Source organism: Gadus morhua, chromosome 10 (assembly GCF_902167405.1).
Source record: "Gadus morhua chromosome 10, gadMor3.0, whole genome shotgun sequence".
NCBI classification, from domain to species: domain Eukaryota; kingdom Metazoa; phylum Chordata; class Actinopteri; order Gadiformes; family Gadidae; genus Gadus; species Gadus morhua.
Window position 1 is genome coordinate 19,996,106 of NC_044057.1, and position 16,810 is coordinate 20,012,915.

General features: G+C 46.0%; 2 protein-coding genes across 20 annotated transcripts in view; one reads left to right on the forward strand and one right to left on the reverse strand.

The window, feature by feature from the left end:
- dlg3 (discs, large homolog 3 (Drosophila)) overlaps nucleotides 1-14,970 on the forward strand; it is a 75,202-nt gene extending 60,232 nt beyond the window's left edge. For 17 of the 19 annotated variants that reach the window (XM_030368358.1, XM_030368360.1, XM_030368365.1 and 14 more), the window contains 11 exons: nucleotides 3,107-3,221; nucleotides 6,264-6,440; nucleotides 6,855-6,930; nucleotides 7,909-8,011; nucleotides 9,486-9,527; nucleotides 9,775-9,825; nucleotides 10,008-10,109; nucleotides 10,198-10,370; nucleotides 10,562-10,671; nucleotides 10,779-10,870; nucleotides 11,504-14,970. In XM_030368358.1, coding sequence (XP_030224218.1) covers nucleotides 3,107-3,221; nucleotides 6,264-6,440; nucleotides 6,855-6,930; nucleotides 7,909-8,011; nucleotides 9,486-9,527; nucleotides 9,775-9,825; nucleotides 10,008-10,109; nucleotides 10,198-10,370; nucleotides 10,562-10,671; nucleotides 10,779-10,870; nucleotides 11,504-11,610 — 1,148 coding nt within the window. In that variant the 3' untranslated portion in view covers nucleotides 11,611-14,970. Of the gene's footprint in view, nucleotides 1-1,230; nucleotides 1,464-3,106; nucleotides 3,222-6,263; nucleotides 6,441-6,854; nucleotides 6,931-7,908; nucleotides 8,012-8,638; nucleotides 8,685-9,485; nucleotides 9,528-9,774; nucleotides 9,826-10,007; nucleotides 10,110-10,197; nucleotides 10,371-10,561; nucleotides 10,672-10,778; nucleotides 10,871-11,503 lie in introns of those variants that run through there. The other 2 variants (XM_030368376.1, XM_030368363.1) reach the window with 2 other exon arrangements.
- An 86-nt stretch (nucleotides 14,971-15,056) lies between these two features.
- Nucleotides 15,057-16,810, reverse strand: part of tex11 (testis expressed 11) — an 11,166-nt gene continuing 9,412 nt past the window's right edge. The window contains exons 27-29 of the mRNA XM_030368377.1: nucleotides 16,383-16,503; nucleotides 15,561-15,728; nucleotides 15,057-15,328 (exon numbers count right to left, since the gene is read on the reverse strand). Coding sequence (XP_030224237.1) covers nucleotides 15,257-15,328; nucleotides 15,561-15,728; nucleotides 16,383-16,503 — 361 coding nt within the window. The 3' untranslated portion in view covers nucleotides 15,057-15,256. The remainder of the gene's footprint in view (nucleotides 15,329-15,560; nucleotides 15,729-16,382; nucleotides 16,504-16,810) is intronic.

Sequence of the window (16,810 nt, forward strand, 5' to 3'; positions counted from 1 at the left end):
AAAAATCAGTAGTTCACTTGGTTTGAACTAGCCATGGGCTCTCACAGTCTCCTATTAATATACAACACCACACACACGCTACATCTAAATACCTGCCGTGTTACATAACTAGAACAGAAGCAAGCGCTCCCCCAAAAAAGGCCTCCCAACTAATGAGGACGAGCGGTATAATAACCAAAATGACCCAGTTTCTATTTAGTCTGTCTCTTTGCTTCCCTTTGGTCACTCTTAAGCATTAGGCTAGTGGGATTCTCCCTTGGTCGTTCTAATATAGCTGAGCCCCAAGAGCATGTGTGTGCCCCGCCAGTGATCCGATGATCTCCATGTTCCATACTAGAAAGGTGCGGCTTAAGAGTGCCCCCCTGTATCGGGTTCCCCCCTAAATCCCTAGGTGACCGCCACAGGCTACGGACCCAAGGCTACAGCTGCTGCCGCCGTCGACCTAGTCCAGTGTTCTTTCACTGGAGCTCTTTCTTGTGTCCCGTGCTCATTGGTCTCGACGCGTCTTCCTCAAAAAGGGGTAACCCCCCCCCCGATGAGGAGAGGCCCTCCGATGTGGATGGGTTGTTGCCAGCATTGTATCGACACCAGTCTTTTGGTGGTTAACTCCAGGATACATTCAATTGTTGGGTTAATAAGTACTAGGCACGGTTGAGGTATTGGTTTAAAGATGGTAAAGATTAGGGTTTCTGGAGTCAAGGTTAGGGTAAGGATCTGGTGGTCGAGGTAAGCGCTGAATTGTGGGATAAAAAAACAAACAACCACCAGGGGAAGTTGTCCGTGTTGTTGCACCTGTTTAACTTGCAGCACCGCCTCCCCTCCCACCGGAGCGCTGAGCCATCTGTTGCGCCCGTGTCGTGTGGTCATTGTTGAAGACGACATTAAGCCGTTACTGTCCGCCGTTTTACCCGGTCTTTATCCGTTGTGCCCCACCTATCCCTCGGCCTCCACCCCCCCCCCCCCCCCCCCCCCCCTATTTATCGCTGCTTTAGTCTTCTTGTTGGGTAAAGAGTGCTAGTGAGCCTGGCTGCTTCCGCATACAGGCCCTGAGTCTTGGTGTGCACTCCCAAGTTCACGCTAGGCGCTGCTAGTGGTTACTGTCATTCAGGTGGTGGTGTCGTGTTACCTCCGTATTGTCGTCCTGCCCTGCCTGTATTGTTAACTCCTTCCAGCGGGGCGGGGCGGGGCCCGGCCCGGCCCGCGAGGGGGCCTGAGGCGGGGTTTCTGTTTGCTTTGAATCCACGTCAGGTTTCGCTCTGGGAACGTTATCTGTCTGGGGCGGAAACTTGTGTTTTACACCTGACACACCGGGGTGTAACCTCGGCAATATTCAAGGTATGGTGGCATGTTTCTCGAGGCTGCTTGCCGGAGTCGGACTATGATAGGTGTTGGACTTTGAACGCTGTTTGTGTGTTGGAAGAAGAGGGTCTTGCCAACAATGGAGTAAGGCAGGAAGACCTAAGGTAGGAGTGTGCGTTATGGCAGTTAATGGAATGGTTGAGTCCAATCACTTGGCTAGGTCTGTTTTTACAGACCTATTATGTTATGTTTTTTCTTTTTTTATATAATGATGCAATAACAGGGATACCCTCAGTCATTAGTGAGCAAAGACGGTGTCAATACGCTAAATTGTAGTTGAAGATGTTTATTTTTTAAATTGCTTTACATTTGTGGTGGGAATTTAGTGAAATTCCTTTTATGCGTAAAGCTATTTTGGTTAGCACTGCCTATTTGTTGAGACACGTCCCTCTTTTATGCGCTCTTGTGTTCCATGTTAGCGCGCTAGTCTTGGTTTGTTTCGAGCCGCCTCTGTTTGTTTTTCTAGCCTTCCAGTAGACAGGACACACACACACACACACACACACACACACACATACACGACTAATGAACGCATTCTTAATGAGCAGGCCAGGTGGATTTGTTATACCATCCTCTCAGCTTATACCCAAGGAAGCAACTGGATTCACACACCCATGACAAATGGTCATCTACCTCCTCTGAGCTCTTTTTTTCTCTCCCTCTCTCCTTTATGAACCGCTATCGAGACTCAATTTTCAGCTTAATTAATCGGTGTAATTAACTACCTGACACAAGATATTATGGGACTCGTGCGAGGCAGATCCGTGATGGAGCGCGAGCCGTTCCTGGGGTCATTAATCAGCGTTTTTATTAATACAGTTCATGGACCTCCAGCAATGGCCACAGGGACAAGGGTCACATCACTAGCTTACTTTGGTGTGCTATACACACGTTACACACAGTAACACCCATCACAGGTGTGACGGTCTGTTAAGCCGTGGATAAACTTGCTTTTTAACCATGCGTTCAAGTGGACCACGCATGAACGGAATGGTTGACATACCTGCCTTTGTACTTTGCATGTTACTTGAATATTTGGGGAGGTTACTATCTTGTTAGTTTGAGGTCAGGGGGAAAAACAGCAGCAATAGCAACGGTGTCTTCGCCATTGTCTCAAATGTTGTGCCTACTGTACCCTGCTCCCTGAGCTGTCACATACCCATACTCACCCTAGCGTTCACGTGGGTATTGCATCTTGTGAAAAAGCGTAGCGCTAATTTCTGTGGACGTGCACAACGAACGCTCCCATCAGACACGGGGAACGTGAGGCAGCCACCCTGAGCACGTCGTGAACACAGGACAAGAATCATCAGGGACCTCGCAATACGATATTAGAATGATTTCTTTGGCTCGGCCAATAATCCATATTGGCCGAGCCAATATGGATTATTATTCAGCAAGCATTGCGATAACAACGACTACAACAAATTGTATGCAGAAAAAATTTGATTACAACCCGGGTTATACATATCTGTCATTTATTTTATTGAGATTGTTGAACAAAGGCAAACGTATTTGATGCAAATTGACAATTTACTACTGTAAATAATAACAATTTTTATCATTATCATGTTGTGAAGCAATGTTCTGCTGCATTGTCTGAGTCACATTTATTTTCAGTTGACAACTGTGTATTAATTTGTGTTTTCAGTATCGATCAACTTCCTAAGTAATCGTCACGTCCTTTCAGCACTGTAACTGGTGCATCACACTAAATCTGTTTCTGTGGTTGTGTGTCTGTGTGCAGAGTACAGCCGCTTTGAGTCCAAGATCCACGACTTGAGGGAACAGATGATGAACAGCAGCATGAGCTCTGGATCAGGCTCCCTGCGCACCAGTGAGAAGCGCTCCCTTTATGTCAGGTAAGGCTGAAACACTCACTCACACACACACTATTTCACTCTGCCACACTATCGCCCTCACTCACACACTATCTCACTCAATCACTCACTCACACACTATCTCACTCACTCACACACTATCTCACTCACAAACTATCTCACTCACTCAAACGTTGGAATACTAGGCTGAAAGCCGTTGTCATAAACGGCAAAGTGATTGTTTCGAGGTAGTTTGCATAACAGATCAAATAGCCCCGTCTCACCTGAACTGTTCAAGTTAGTCAAGTCCTCAATAAAGTGATTTATTTAAAAGTGACCACAAGCTCAGTTTGTTACGTCCACATTGTAACGTGGGGATTGGCACACTTGAAGATGTCGGCCATGTTCTGTTCGTATTAGTTTAGTTATTGCAACTGGTCCTTGCGTTTCCGCCTTGTTAAACACACAGACACACACACACACTCACACAGTTCAAGGTAATTGGGAATCCTCTGACTCATTTGAATACATTTGCTGAGTCGTCACTTTTTCCCTAAGCCGTGATCACACAACCGTTTTCTGCCTTTGTTTAAATAGCTGTGTTTGCTTTCGTTCACAATCACATTGGCCTTCATAAATCCTTCCTGATTCAGTTCAAGAAGTTGTATGGTTCACTCTCACTGTCCCAGACCCCCCCCCCCGCCAGCGAAGGTGATAGATCGATGTAGGAGCTGTTTGCCACTGTGAGTCATGGCGCTCTTATAGAGACGCTTCTTCAAGGCATGTAGAGCCTAGCCTAGCCTCCTGCATGGGTGACTAAGCCCACAGTTATGTAGGAAACGCTGTCTAGTTATCCAGCAGCGGCAGTGGCAGCAGCAGCCCTGTTCCCCAAGCCCAGCCTCAGGAATGTGGGGGCGTTAAGCCTCAAAGGTGTACACACACGCACACGCACACGCACACACAGTAGCTTAGGGTGATGCTACCACTGAGGTGGCTGTGTCCCTGTCTCATCTTTAGAAACACATTGCCGTTTCACAGCCATTTGAGGCTGTAGTCACGAATAGAAATTCGATCTACACTTCAACCAATCGATTGGTTGATTGGGTGGGGGGTAGTCAATTAAACTATCGCTAGATGAACTAAATCCGCCACAGTGCACTGGCAGCACTCCAACCTTGGAGCCTAAATATCCTGATAGTCGCCTGTAGGAGCTGAGTGGAGGAAGTCAGTGAGTTTTGGATCGTTTCTTGGTTCAGGTCGACCTCGGTTCGGGCCAGAGTTTCAATGTGTACTCAACTAAGATTCAACAAAGATTATTCTGTTGACACAGTTTAGTTTTCTTGGCTCATCCTTAAGTTCAGTTGTATCACTCATAATGCAGTCCCATCATCCCAATGGAATATCCTGTTGACCCAACGATTTGACGGTTAAAGACGACGTCGACTTACCGTCTTTCTATGAAACATTCAATGATTTGAGGTCCCCCCTATTGTTTTTATACATAATTAATGTTTTTTTCTATCACAATATAGCCTATCACTCAAAAATGAAATACATGAGGTCTAAATATTTCCCTCCTGGCCCTGAAAAGAATGAATTAAGAAGCGCTATTTTCCTAGCGAAAGGAACACCAGAGATTTTCTGACCAGTGAGACCAATAGACAAACTGACAAGAAGGTGTCGGGCCTACTTTCATTGTTATTTTTGTTAAACCAAGTGGTATTGTAGGTTTTATATGTATTCTTTACCAGCTGTTGTTTGTAAAGGCAAGAATAGTTCGGCCAAAATCCCCAAGCCACAAGAAGAGTAAATGCACTAATGCCTACAGAGCCGCTCTCTCGGTCTCTCTCTCATCAAGCACAGTGGTTAGCCTGTAGATGTAGGTCAGGATATGGGAGAACCTGTTAGACAGGTCTGTATGTTATTTCAAATAACTGTGGGTCAACTTGTCGAACAAGGTAAAGGAACTCTACATGGATGTTGTGGAAGGTATTTCGAAACAAAGGTATTTCTGTGTCATGGAAACACTCAAAACCGAACTGGTGATACATTTACCGCATCTGACTTATTTTCTTCCTTATTTTGACCGCCCTTCACTAATCGGACTGTATAACCTCAGTGTTCCCGTGGGACCTTTTGCTTGTAAGCTGGATGTATTGGGTGACCCGTCTGGCAGAATAATCAAGCCTGTTGCAGGCATCTCATTTCAAAACCAGACACTCAAGGCAGCTGAATGTCGCATTGTCAGCAGCACAGCTCTATATGCTGCGGGACACACAAACACGGACCCCGTACACACGCGGTGTACAGTAAACGTTGTCAGTGCTGAAGTGAAGCTGCGTCAGTTTCGAACGCTTGCCTGTATTTGAATGCGTTTAAGGGTCCGGTGGGTAGAGTTAAGTTACAGCTAGCGGTGAGGTTACTTATTTCAACCCACTGAATAACCCCCCTCCCTTTCCAAAGACAACGGTAGCCTGAACCGTTGTCTATATTTGTATGTACTTTGGTAGAAGGTATTTCCGTCTCAAAAAGTAACACAATTTATTTTTCCTATAAATCAGTTGAATCGATCACTATGGTGTCTTCTTTGTCATAGTCACCATGGTCGCTAGACATGTTCTACATGTTGTTCCTCTACAGAGTCCTCGTATTGCATCCATACAGGTGTAACACTGCTGAAATTGGACGACTGCATCTGTCAATCAAATCCACTGAGCCAATTGGATGCAACGACATTCATAGACCTATAATTATCGATTTCTGTCATCGGCATCTATCATTAATCTCGATAGCAGTCAGCGCTACAGCTGACATTCGCTAAACTATTTTACAATCAGATTTGAAGTGAGTGTGAAACTCCATAATAATTTAATCATCTTAATATATACAGTAGGATATTTTGGTGAAAGGACAGCACTGGCTTTATGAGCTGCCTCCGAGAGAGGGTTAAGCTACTAGTATACCAAGTGTCCGAGAACACTTGGTATACTAGTAGAACGTAGTATGATGCTCATGGTAGCTTATGCGACAAGAAAATGGCCTATTGGTGCATCCCTACTAAAACGTGGATCTTTGTTTCTGCAGAGCCCTGTTTGACTATGACCGCACCAGGGACAGCTGTCTGCCCAGCCAGGGTCTGAGCTTCTCGTACGGGGACATCCTCCACGTCATCAACGCCTCTGATGATGAGTGGTGGCAGGCGCGGCTCGTCACGCCACACGGCGAGAGCGACCAGATCGGGGTCATTCCCAGCAAGAAAAGGTAACATTTCCCAGGGGTTAAAACCAAACCGCTGCCACCTTTCTGGTCACGAGGTAACGCCTGGAATGGGGGTGCTTTAAATATGCGTTCATGGCGGGAGAGAGGGTTGTACTTCTGATGAAACGATATCTGTATCTGTTATACGGTTCAGATATTGCTATTTATTCTCTTTCTCTTGTCTCTTGGCATGCTCTTATTCCTCCCGCTGCGGGATGTACTGAACGCTCATAGGAAGTAACAGAGCGGAAATTACATTTTTGGTAGACTGGAATAATGGAAGAACTCATGACCCTCTCTCAGCCTCAGTCGTCGGCGGTCTGACCTTAATTCGGATCTGTCTTTGTGCTCACACAAGTTCCAGAGTGTAACGGATTCTCTTCCCTGTTCTCTTTATCTGGACGGTTCTGCGGGCAGAGTGGAGAAGAAGGAGCGGGCCAGGTTAAAAACTGTCAAGTTTCACGCACGGACGGGGATGATTGAGTCCAACAGGGTAAGTTTGTTGTCATGGTGATAGCGTGGTTATCAATACCGAGGAAACCATCGGTTGGTTGCGTCCGCCAAGGAGAAGACGAGTCTTGCCGTTGAAAACAATGCACACAATCTAAATACAAAAGTAGGTTAATCAATTTGACCTGTGTTTGAAGCGCCACATAATTTAAGATGTGATCAATAGTGTGACATGATGATGAGTAACACTATTATTTTGTTGCCTAGGACAACTGTACCAATGCTCCCCACATTTCTCAATCTTAGAAAAGGCCAATCCATCTTAAACTCTGCTGACAGAGATAAATCATGAAACATTTTGCGCTGTTTACAATGCAAACAGCTAGAGGCGCAACACAAGAGAACATTGGGTACTACTCCTTTTTAGTTATTTTCTTATACCAGGTATAAGCCTCTGACTGTGAGCTTTGGCTTGTAACAACGCATCTCAAACGCGTCTTGTGTGTCAATCTAAACCAGGCTCACCGTATCCTATAGGCTTGATATGGGCTCATGGGTTTAGTTTCACAGATACTTTACACAATTCACTATTCAGGCTTGGCTGGATGACTATTGTCCTGTGTGGAAAGAGACACACCCTACTAATAGAGATGGGTCATTACTGACTGATCTTGCGTTAATGGAGCTCCCCTCAAAACAAGTGGGATTCCAATGCGCTGGAGTTAAAGAAAAACTAATTGAATCCCGTTCAAGAGAATTTGACACTGTCAGATATTTCAGTTTTGATGACATCTGTATTTAAAAAATGAAGCGAATCTGTAGCATGTTCCCCTTTCATTGTACATGCCATTCACGTACACCCCAGTGCTCCTGGTTTATCGTCAACGTGGTTTACTATGAATTGAATGCATTTCCATTTCATTTGTTGTTCTGCATGTGTTCGGTGGCGTCATTGAAACCCATTGTTTTTGTTTTCACCCTCCCCCCTCCCCCACTCCTCTCATCCACACACCTCCATCAGCATCCAGTCAAAGTAAAGCGCAAAAAAAGTTTCAACCTCTCGCGCAAATTCCCTTTTTACAAGAGCAAGGAGAATATTGTGCAGGAGATGGTGGATGCTGAACGTAAGTAGCGGATGTTGTGAGTTTGGTTTTGGTTCTTTCATTTGCTTCACCCTTTCCCATCATGCTTCTGTATCGTCTCGAATCTGATCTTTAAGTTCACCTCTTTGAGGCGGGTTGGTTGGTTGCATGACACCTCCATGCACACCTCCGTCACCTCCTTCACCCACCCCCGCCTCTCAGCACCCTGAAGAGGGAACCCATGGCTCCGTACGCGGGCCTTTCTGTTTCACACTCGCTGGTGTCTGTCCTTCCGTCCGTCTGTGTGTCTGTCTTTGGGCACCCGAGGAGTGTTGCTGGTGTTTTTGTCTGCCAAAGGTGCACAGGTGTAACAAAGTTTTAAAAAATCCCTGGATTCTTACTAATTGTAAGGGTATTTATTCTGTTTAAGCCCCGGGATAGTGTATGGCCTGGGCTTGTGTATGGCCTGGGCTTGCTGTGTCCATAGCGGGCGGCACAGCTATTAAAGAAAAAAGATAACCCAGTGTATTGGAGGACCGAGCAAACACAAAGGCAACACCTCTCTTCGTCTTTCTTTCTTGCCCTGACACACACTAACCACTTCTTCTTCCTCTTCTTCCTGTCTGCTCTCTTCTTTTGGCTTCTGCTCTCGCCTATCGGGACATCTAGGACTTCCCAGGGTTAAGCGATGACTTTTATGGATCAAAGAGTTTGAGTAAGTGTGTGGTTGTACACAATCCCCTCAGCTCAGAGCGAAACGCCTTGTCACTGCCTAGCCCAGTAGGGAATGGCCAAACCAGACATACACATTTCCCAATGCATACTCCGTATACACACACAGACGCAGACACATTCCTATCTCCCGCGCAGTGTATGAAACGCAGCAAATGCATCTCATTAAGAATCCCCCAAAAAACAAGTTGACGCTGCTTTGATTGCATTTTTGTGTTTTTGGTTTCTCTTTTTGATTTTAATTAACAGCGATTGTTTTGTTTGCACGAGAAGGAATGATATATCCGTCACCAGAGCATGGGGCACTTCCCTTGAGTTATCGCCGGGGAATACCCTCTAGTTTCCCCCCCCCCTCTCGGCCGCGTGCCAGTCAGTGTTTTCTTTGGCTTGATGCGCCCCTGCCCCCCTTCTTACGACATGCGATCTGCTCATGGCAGTCGGGCCTTTGGCTTGGGGAATGGTGGGCCGGTTGGGACGCGGTCACAGGAAACACTTGGGAGTTTCCTATTGCTGGCACCTTTTACACCACTTCCCCATTCGAGCTAACCAGAGCAAGGCAACCACACTGAAGCTCACCGCTACACTGTCAACCCTCTGCTATCTACGGTGGGGGGCCTGAGGAATAAGGGGACATGGGACACATGCGGGGGGGGGGGTGACCTGACCTTCTTATCGAACCGAATTATGTTTTGCCCCGCCACCACAGACCCACGCAAACGTTTGTTGTTGTGTCGACGCTTGGTATCCTGACAAATGATCTGACGCACACCTCTCTCCCCCTCAGAATGCCTGACGTCCAACACGAGCGACAGCGAGAGCAGCTCAAGTGAGTCACCGCGGTCCGCAGTAGTGGTGTTGGTTTGGCGTTTTGTGGCTCTGCCCACCTAAAAGAAGAGCATGCGATATGAGCTTGTGTGTGCGTGATCGTGCAAAGGTGTTTTCATTTGTTGAACTGAGCTGTGATAGACGAGCACTTGGAAAACATCCCTCTTTTGACGTTTGCGTGTCACCATCTCGACCCTTGTGGAACCAAATAATTGATTTTGTTTTTGTATTCATTGTTTGTTTCGCAGAGGGCCAGGAGGACACAATTCTTTCATATGAGCCAGTCATTCGACAGGAAAGTAAGTGAAAGAACGGTTAACCCAGAGGTTAATAATACTTAGAAATAATAGCCATGTGGGAATAATAATTCAATCGATGACTTAATCGAAAAAACAATGATTTGTATAAATGTATTAAAGATAAACTGTCACGATACTTCCCACTCAACTCTTCTGACCCGTCCTCTGACTCTGCCTTGCAGTCCACTACACGAGACCTGTGATCATCCTGGGGCCGATGAAGGACCGGGTAAACGATGACCTCATCTCCGAGTTCCCCCACAAGTTTGGCTCCTGCGTGCCGCGTAAGTCGAAGCGTCGAGGACCTGCCCGACGTCCTGCAGCGCTGCTCCATCAGGTGACATAACATCTCACTAGTGGTGTCTTCCACAGACACGACCCGTCCGCGGCGAGAGAACGAGATGGACGGCCAGGACTACCACTTTGTGGGCTCCCGCGAGCAGATGGAGAAGGACATCCAGGACAATAAGTTCATTGAGGCAGGCCAGTTCAACGAGAACCTCTACGGGACAAGCATCCTGTCGGTCAGAGCCGTGGCAGAACGGGTAAGGCCCCCTTGCTAGTGTTTCTCCCCGGGATTAGGTTACCTGAACGGGTGTCTTTGTGTTGTAACCCAAGACAAACGAGCATGGTTTACAGCGACCTAAATACAATCGAAAGCCTCAGCAGGATCGGGTTGCTATGGTGGACAAAATTAAAGAATGTTATAATCATTTAATTGTTGTTATTTCTTTAGGGGAAACACTGCATTCTTGATGTATCTGGGAACGCTATAAAGCGACTGCAACAAGCACAACTATATCCTATCGCCATCTTCATTAAACCAAAATCTGTTGAAGCCCTGATGTAAGTCAACTTCCTCACCTACAAACTTTTATATCATTTAAGTACTTAGGCGATCAAAAAACCTCAATCTTATCGCGTAAATGTCAACCTCTTTGTGTCTTTAACAGGGAAATGAATAAGAGGCAGACGTATGAGCAGGCCAATAAAGTCTTTGACAAGGCAATTAAACTGGAGCAGGAGTTCGGAGAGTATTTCACAGGTAAGTCGCAGTGCGCCCTAACCCCCATCTATAATTTGATGGTATTATTGAAATGAATGAGACTTGTTATCAAACAAATCTACTAGCTCAGGTTTTATTTGCTCTGGCATATGCGTCTGGCCCCCCTCCCGCTCAGACAGATTCCCAATAGAGCTGTCCCATGTTGGGGTGTTCACAACTGTTTAACTTATATAGGGCATGTTTGATACGAGCGTCCCATGGGAGCGCCGTCGATGCAGTTGCACCAACCACCAAGATGGCTGCCGCTAATGTGTCACACGTTTTGTTGCTCTGATTTAGTTGTAGGTCTATCCAATTGCATCCAGAGGCATTTTGGTCTGCGCCCAGTGATAACGTGCCTGGGGAAAATCGAAAGAGGTTTCAGGCTAATACGCATTTGCGATTAGTCTGGCTATGTCAGGCTATAAATGGATGGGCCATTGTAATTTATAAATTGATTTAATTAATTCTAATGCCATTTCTCCAAAGCATCTTACAATAGTGAGTGCATATTTTGTAAGCATGGGGAAGCCCCTGTAAGAAATCAAACCCCTACGCCTAGCAGTGTTGATGGCATGCTCTCTCTATTGACCGCTTGAAGGCAACCTCTCACTGTCTGATTGTGTCCCCCAGCCATTGTACAGGGTGACTCGTTAGAGGAGATCTACAACAAAATCAAGCTCATCATCGAGGAGCAGTCGGGCCCCTACATCTGGATCCCTTCCTCCGAGAAGCTCTGAGCTGCCAGCTCCCTGCCCCCCCCACCTACACCCCACCACCACCACCACCACCTCCTCCTCCAGCACCACCCCTGCTTCTGTGCAGAACTCCCATCCTGAAGAAAAAACCCTGTCTCCCAATCCCCCCCCCCCAAAACTAAATTACTTCCCCCTTCCCCATTTTTTGCAGATAAGTTTCATATCAAGTTTTAGTGTCCTCATTATGTTATTCGCTAATGGGAAGATAAAAAAAAGTCTTATCACCATTACTGTGACTGTGCACACCCCTGCATGAGTTTCTCAACAGATCCATTCAAGACTGGAAATGCCACTCCGAATGAATTTTGTCATTTTAAAAACAACGAAAAGGGAAAAAAGGAACAAATCCTTTTTTGTTTTCAGATTTTTGTCCTTTTTTTAAAACGACTGGGACTGACTACGAAGACCAGAATGTTTTACAGAATTCGTGAGAATGCTTGAAGAGTTGCGGTGGTGAAGAGAGGGGAGAGAGAACAGAGTCTAACCATAAAACGTTGGAACACTTTGTAAATGTTCATCAAATCACACTAAATAAAAAAACAAAAAGAAAAGACACACACGTGAGTGGAAAAACCAATTGCAGATTTTCTTTTTCTAAAAGGACTGGATGAAATCGCGGCCAGCTGATGCTACTGTTTAAGGAGTCGTCTCTCTTTTGTTTATAATGACTGAGGAAGTTGGTGAAGAAGCCTACAAACTGGGGATCTATTTATCATTAACCAGTCGGGTCGTCTGCCAGTTGCCTGTGTAAAAATACACCATGTGAGGCGGCGCAAAAGGAACGAAATGAGTTGTGAATCTCTACATTTATATTATTATTAAAAAAAAATCACAAGCTAAATGATAAAATCCTTCTAAGATTTTACTACATATTCAAAACTACACATTTACACTTCACTAGAATTGTCTACTTGGAGGGCTCTTAGAGTAAAACATTTTTGTTTGTTTTTATTTTGGATGTTTTTTGGGGGATTTTGCTTGTGGGTTAGGGCTGCTGTGTAAAGGACGAGGGGGGGAGAGATGTGTAACTGGGCTCTGCAAAACACCAAACTGCCTTACATCAAATACAAATTATGTTTCCTGGCTACCTGGTCTCTATTAGGGGAGGACACACACACGCAACCGGCAAAACACAGGAAATGTTCTTGAATTTCCTCTTTTGTGTTGCTGCGTCCTTCACACTTCCGGGAGGCCGTACTAGAGTGCAATAGATTGAAATGCAGTCTCCACTCTGTTCTCACTTGTATTTTACCCTGTATTATTACTATCATGTTTAATCCCGTTCTTTACTTTTTCTGGTACATTTGAAGAAAAACGTTTAAAAGAAAAAAACGAAAGAAATCCCCAACTTGATTTGAATTTGGATCGCCAGATCAGCATTCACATGGGCCCCAGTTGAGCAGCAGATTCCCCATTACACACTCTGCCTTCCCAGATGATTCTTCTCTGAGTTGAGTGGTCACGCGGCACTGTCCTGTACGCCACCATGGCGGTGGCCTTTAAAAGAAAACGCAACAAACGGGTAGTAAAATAAACAATAATTGTATTGGATGTGTTATCAATTAAAAGAGTCGATATATATAACCTGTTCTGGGTCGTGGTCCCCCCTCTTCCCCCTTTCTACCCCTACTTAAAACACTAAAGATGGGTTGGATTAAAACCATTATTCTCTATCGATACCAGTATGAATTCTTTGTATTTGACTTGGGAGGCGTTGGGGTAAAGCCCCTACGGTGTGTGTGTGTGGGGGGGGGGGGGGGGGGGGTTTGGTGAGCCAGGTAGGCTGAAGTACAGATACTCCGATTTCAGATTTCTCCTGCAACTCTCTTCATATTTCATACCCATTATGAAATGTGTGCTGTCTTAAAAGGTTGTCTTCTGCTACTGCTTTCGAATCTTGTCTTAGTTTTTGGTTTCTTCAGCTGTGGTGAAAGCTTTGTGTGAAGATGCATGAGTGTGGGCGGTCTGATAGCAACGTGATTGAAGCGACCAGTGATATTTGCGTGCGGGTGGGCCCGTGACGTGGCCGTGATGTGCTCATGTGAAGAACACGTGTCGGCTTGTGATGAAGGAATACTGTGCCCTCCCCCATCCCCTGTGAACCAACAGTTTACATTTATTTTCCCCGAGAGCAAAAAAAAATGCTTCTGTTTTTTGGTCTCATAAGAGCAAGTCCCACTGCAAGGAGAAAAAGAAACGGTAACCCTTAACTCTACTTGGGCGACCCTCACTCCCCCCCCCCCCTCCACCCGCGGAGTACCTGTATACCTGCAGGCATTTTCTGAACAGTGTGCCCACCTGCCAGGCTACTACCACCGCTTAACCAGCTATCATCACCTGTGTCAAAACCAGAGTTCAGGGAAAATCCGACGGGAACAGAGCCATTTATAAACTGCTTGCAGACTGTTTCAACAACATAAAGGGTGTGGTAGCTGTACAATGTAAATAAACCCCCAGCAGACATCCCCTCACCTGTGCTTCATGCATGTGGGAATCAGACTGGGACATGTTTTATAGTCCACAAATGTCAGGTAAGTAAACTTTGAGCTACTCTGAGATATAATTTCCATAACAATGTGCCGTATCGTTGGTATTTATCTATAGACGAATCTCTTCAGATGCCTATTGGAACACTAAGCTAGTCGGCTGGGAATTTAATTCCCTCAAGTAGGGCCTGTCTAAATGTGATTTCCTGTGGAACGTGTCTGGGTGTATAGATTTTAAAATTATATATATGTATGAATACTGAAAAGGGTGACACGATCAGAAAACCTACATAACAAATATCAAGAGGCCAGGAGCAGCGACCAGTATCTCATTTAGACATTTAGAAACGTGCTCCTCTGGTGTTTCCGTTCCAATACAGCTGACTGTTAAATATGTGTGTATGTCAGTCAGCCATGTCGAAGCCCAAAGAACTTGATTTCATTTTACTCTTTTAACGGAGGTTGTGGTATATAACGAAATGGAGCCCGAATGCCTGTGTATAATTGATGAGGGTCCTTGTTCTGGTGAGAGAGAAATAACATGCTTCTATTTTTAATTTAACATTTCTTTGGGGAGGGAAGGTGGGTTGGTTATCATTGGTCGTTATTGGGGTAATGAGTTGTTTATGTTAGAGCACATATGTGCAGTAAGTGCTTGCAAACATGAACCCTTTGATTGTACAGTAGTTTTCCTTCCTGTCTGTGCGGGTGGCACAGCCAATCAGGACTCTGCGTCACGGTCTTCCCTGTCCTAGTCATGAGGGAACTCAGTCATGCTACTTTTGTTTGGGTTTTAATTTTTGGGAATTGACCAGAGTTTATTTGTTTGGAAATAATAAAATATGTGACTCGGTTACTGGGTTTTCAATGTTCTCCTTATTCAACAAAAAAATAAGCAAACTCCACAGGGTTCTTGAGCGGCGGATGTGAAGAATTTTTCACTTTTTTTACTTACCAACTGAATGTTTTATTTAAAAGTTCCCATACATGAAAGTGGAATATCTGGGAGGAACCGTTTTGGATATAATAAAAGTGAACGTCCAACAATAACTTGGCTTGGGAGCGAGTCACAGGGCAGAGGTCACCTTGAGAAAAAGTGTAAAACACTCATCCAAGGTGAAGAGGTCCTCCTCCCAGCCTGGTCATTCTTCCATGTCGAGGTTCTTCTTGGCTCGGTCCAACCTGTCCAGTACCTCGCTGTAGAGGGGCGACATCTGAGGGATGTCCAACAGACCGACAGCCTCTGTTAAAACATGTCATCACGTAGACCTCTGAGGCTCTGTGTTTGTCTGTGGATGTTAAGCCTCTTCCCCACCGGCCCCCAATATGTGGAGGAATGACTCCGCCACGGTCTCGCTCCACTGCAGCCACCACCTCCAGCTCTGCTTCACTCATCTCCCTGACCCTTCCCCACCCCCGTAGCCCCCGGCGCCCTGGCTCTTGTACCTGGGTCTGGTAGCTCTCCTGCAGGGAGCCCAGGTGGCGGATGAAGCTGATGCCCAGGCCACACCACTTCTCTGCCTCCGGGTACTGGGCCAAGCTGTACAGCAGGATCCCTGTGTTCCAGGCACGGGTCAGCAGCCACAGGCTCTCCATCTCTGGGAAGTCCTCTGGCTGAGGAGGGAGGGATAGGTACAAATGAAATCTGAAGGAAAAGCCCCTTTTTTCTGGCTCCTGGAGAGAAACAAGGACAGGAGCCCAGTTCTGGGTGTGGGGGAGTGAGGCTTGTGCATGGCGAGTATGGCAGTGTTACGGCTTCTGTGCGACATTAAGAAGTGATTAAAAAAAGGGTTATTAAATACAGATAAAAAAAGCACCATTGTGTTCGAGCGGGGGCCCATGCACGGTTGGTTACGGTTCGTTTAAAGAGCTCTGGCCGTTTGACACCTGTTAATCTTGACCTTCAACTTTGAGCTGTCGAATACCCAAGTGGCTTCACAATCACAATCACGCTAGACATATGTTTTTTATGGAAACACGAATTTTGTGACTTCTATGAAGACCTGGAATGCCTGGATGATTTGATAGGCTGCCTAGCTCATCAGCGGCAATGTGGTCGGTACATCTACCAACCAACACCGCAGTAGAGAGAAAAGCAGGTTGAGTTGATAAGGAGAAGCAAACCGCTTTGGGGATAGCGGGCAGGCGTAGGAGAGGAGTAGAGGGGGTTAATTATAATGCAGAGAGAGAGGACGGGGGAGGGAGGGGCCGAGCCAGGGGATGGTGCTGTGGTGATAGGTGCTGCGGTGATAGGTGCTGCTGACTCACTGCAGCTGCGATGATTGACAGAGCCTCCTCGTAGTAGAGCCACACTTCCTCCAGCACACGCTCCTCCACCTCCAACACGCCGCTGGGGAGGGACAGCTGGATCAGGCTGTGGACACACTGTCTGAAGACAAACACACACACACACACACACAAAGACAGTCGCACCATCACCCCCCCGGCTTATACATTGAGAACAGCGCCAAGTTGCTCAGGAACAGCGAGATGTTGGTCAGAAGCCACCGGAGAATCATCATCGATACACGGGTGCTCTGTGACAAATCATTGTTGATTCTGTGATTCATGAAGTTTATATAATATCCTGTCGTTATATTGAACATTTTGTCTCGATGATTACGTGAATGCACTTTGAACCATATTCTACATGATCGTTTTACTAATGATGTAATAGGTCTTACAGTGATCTAAGC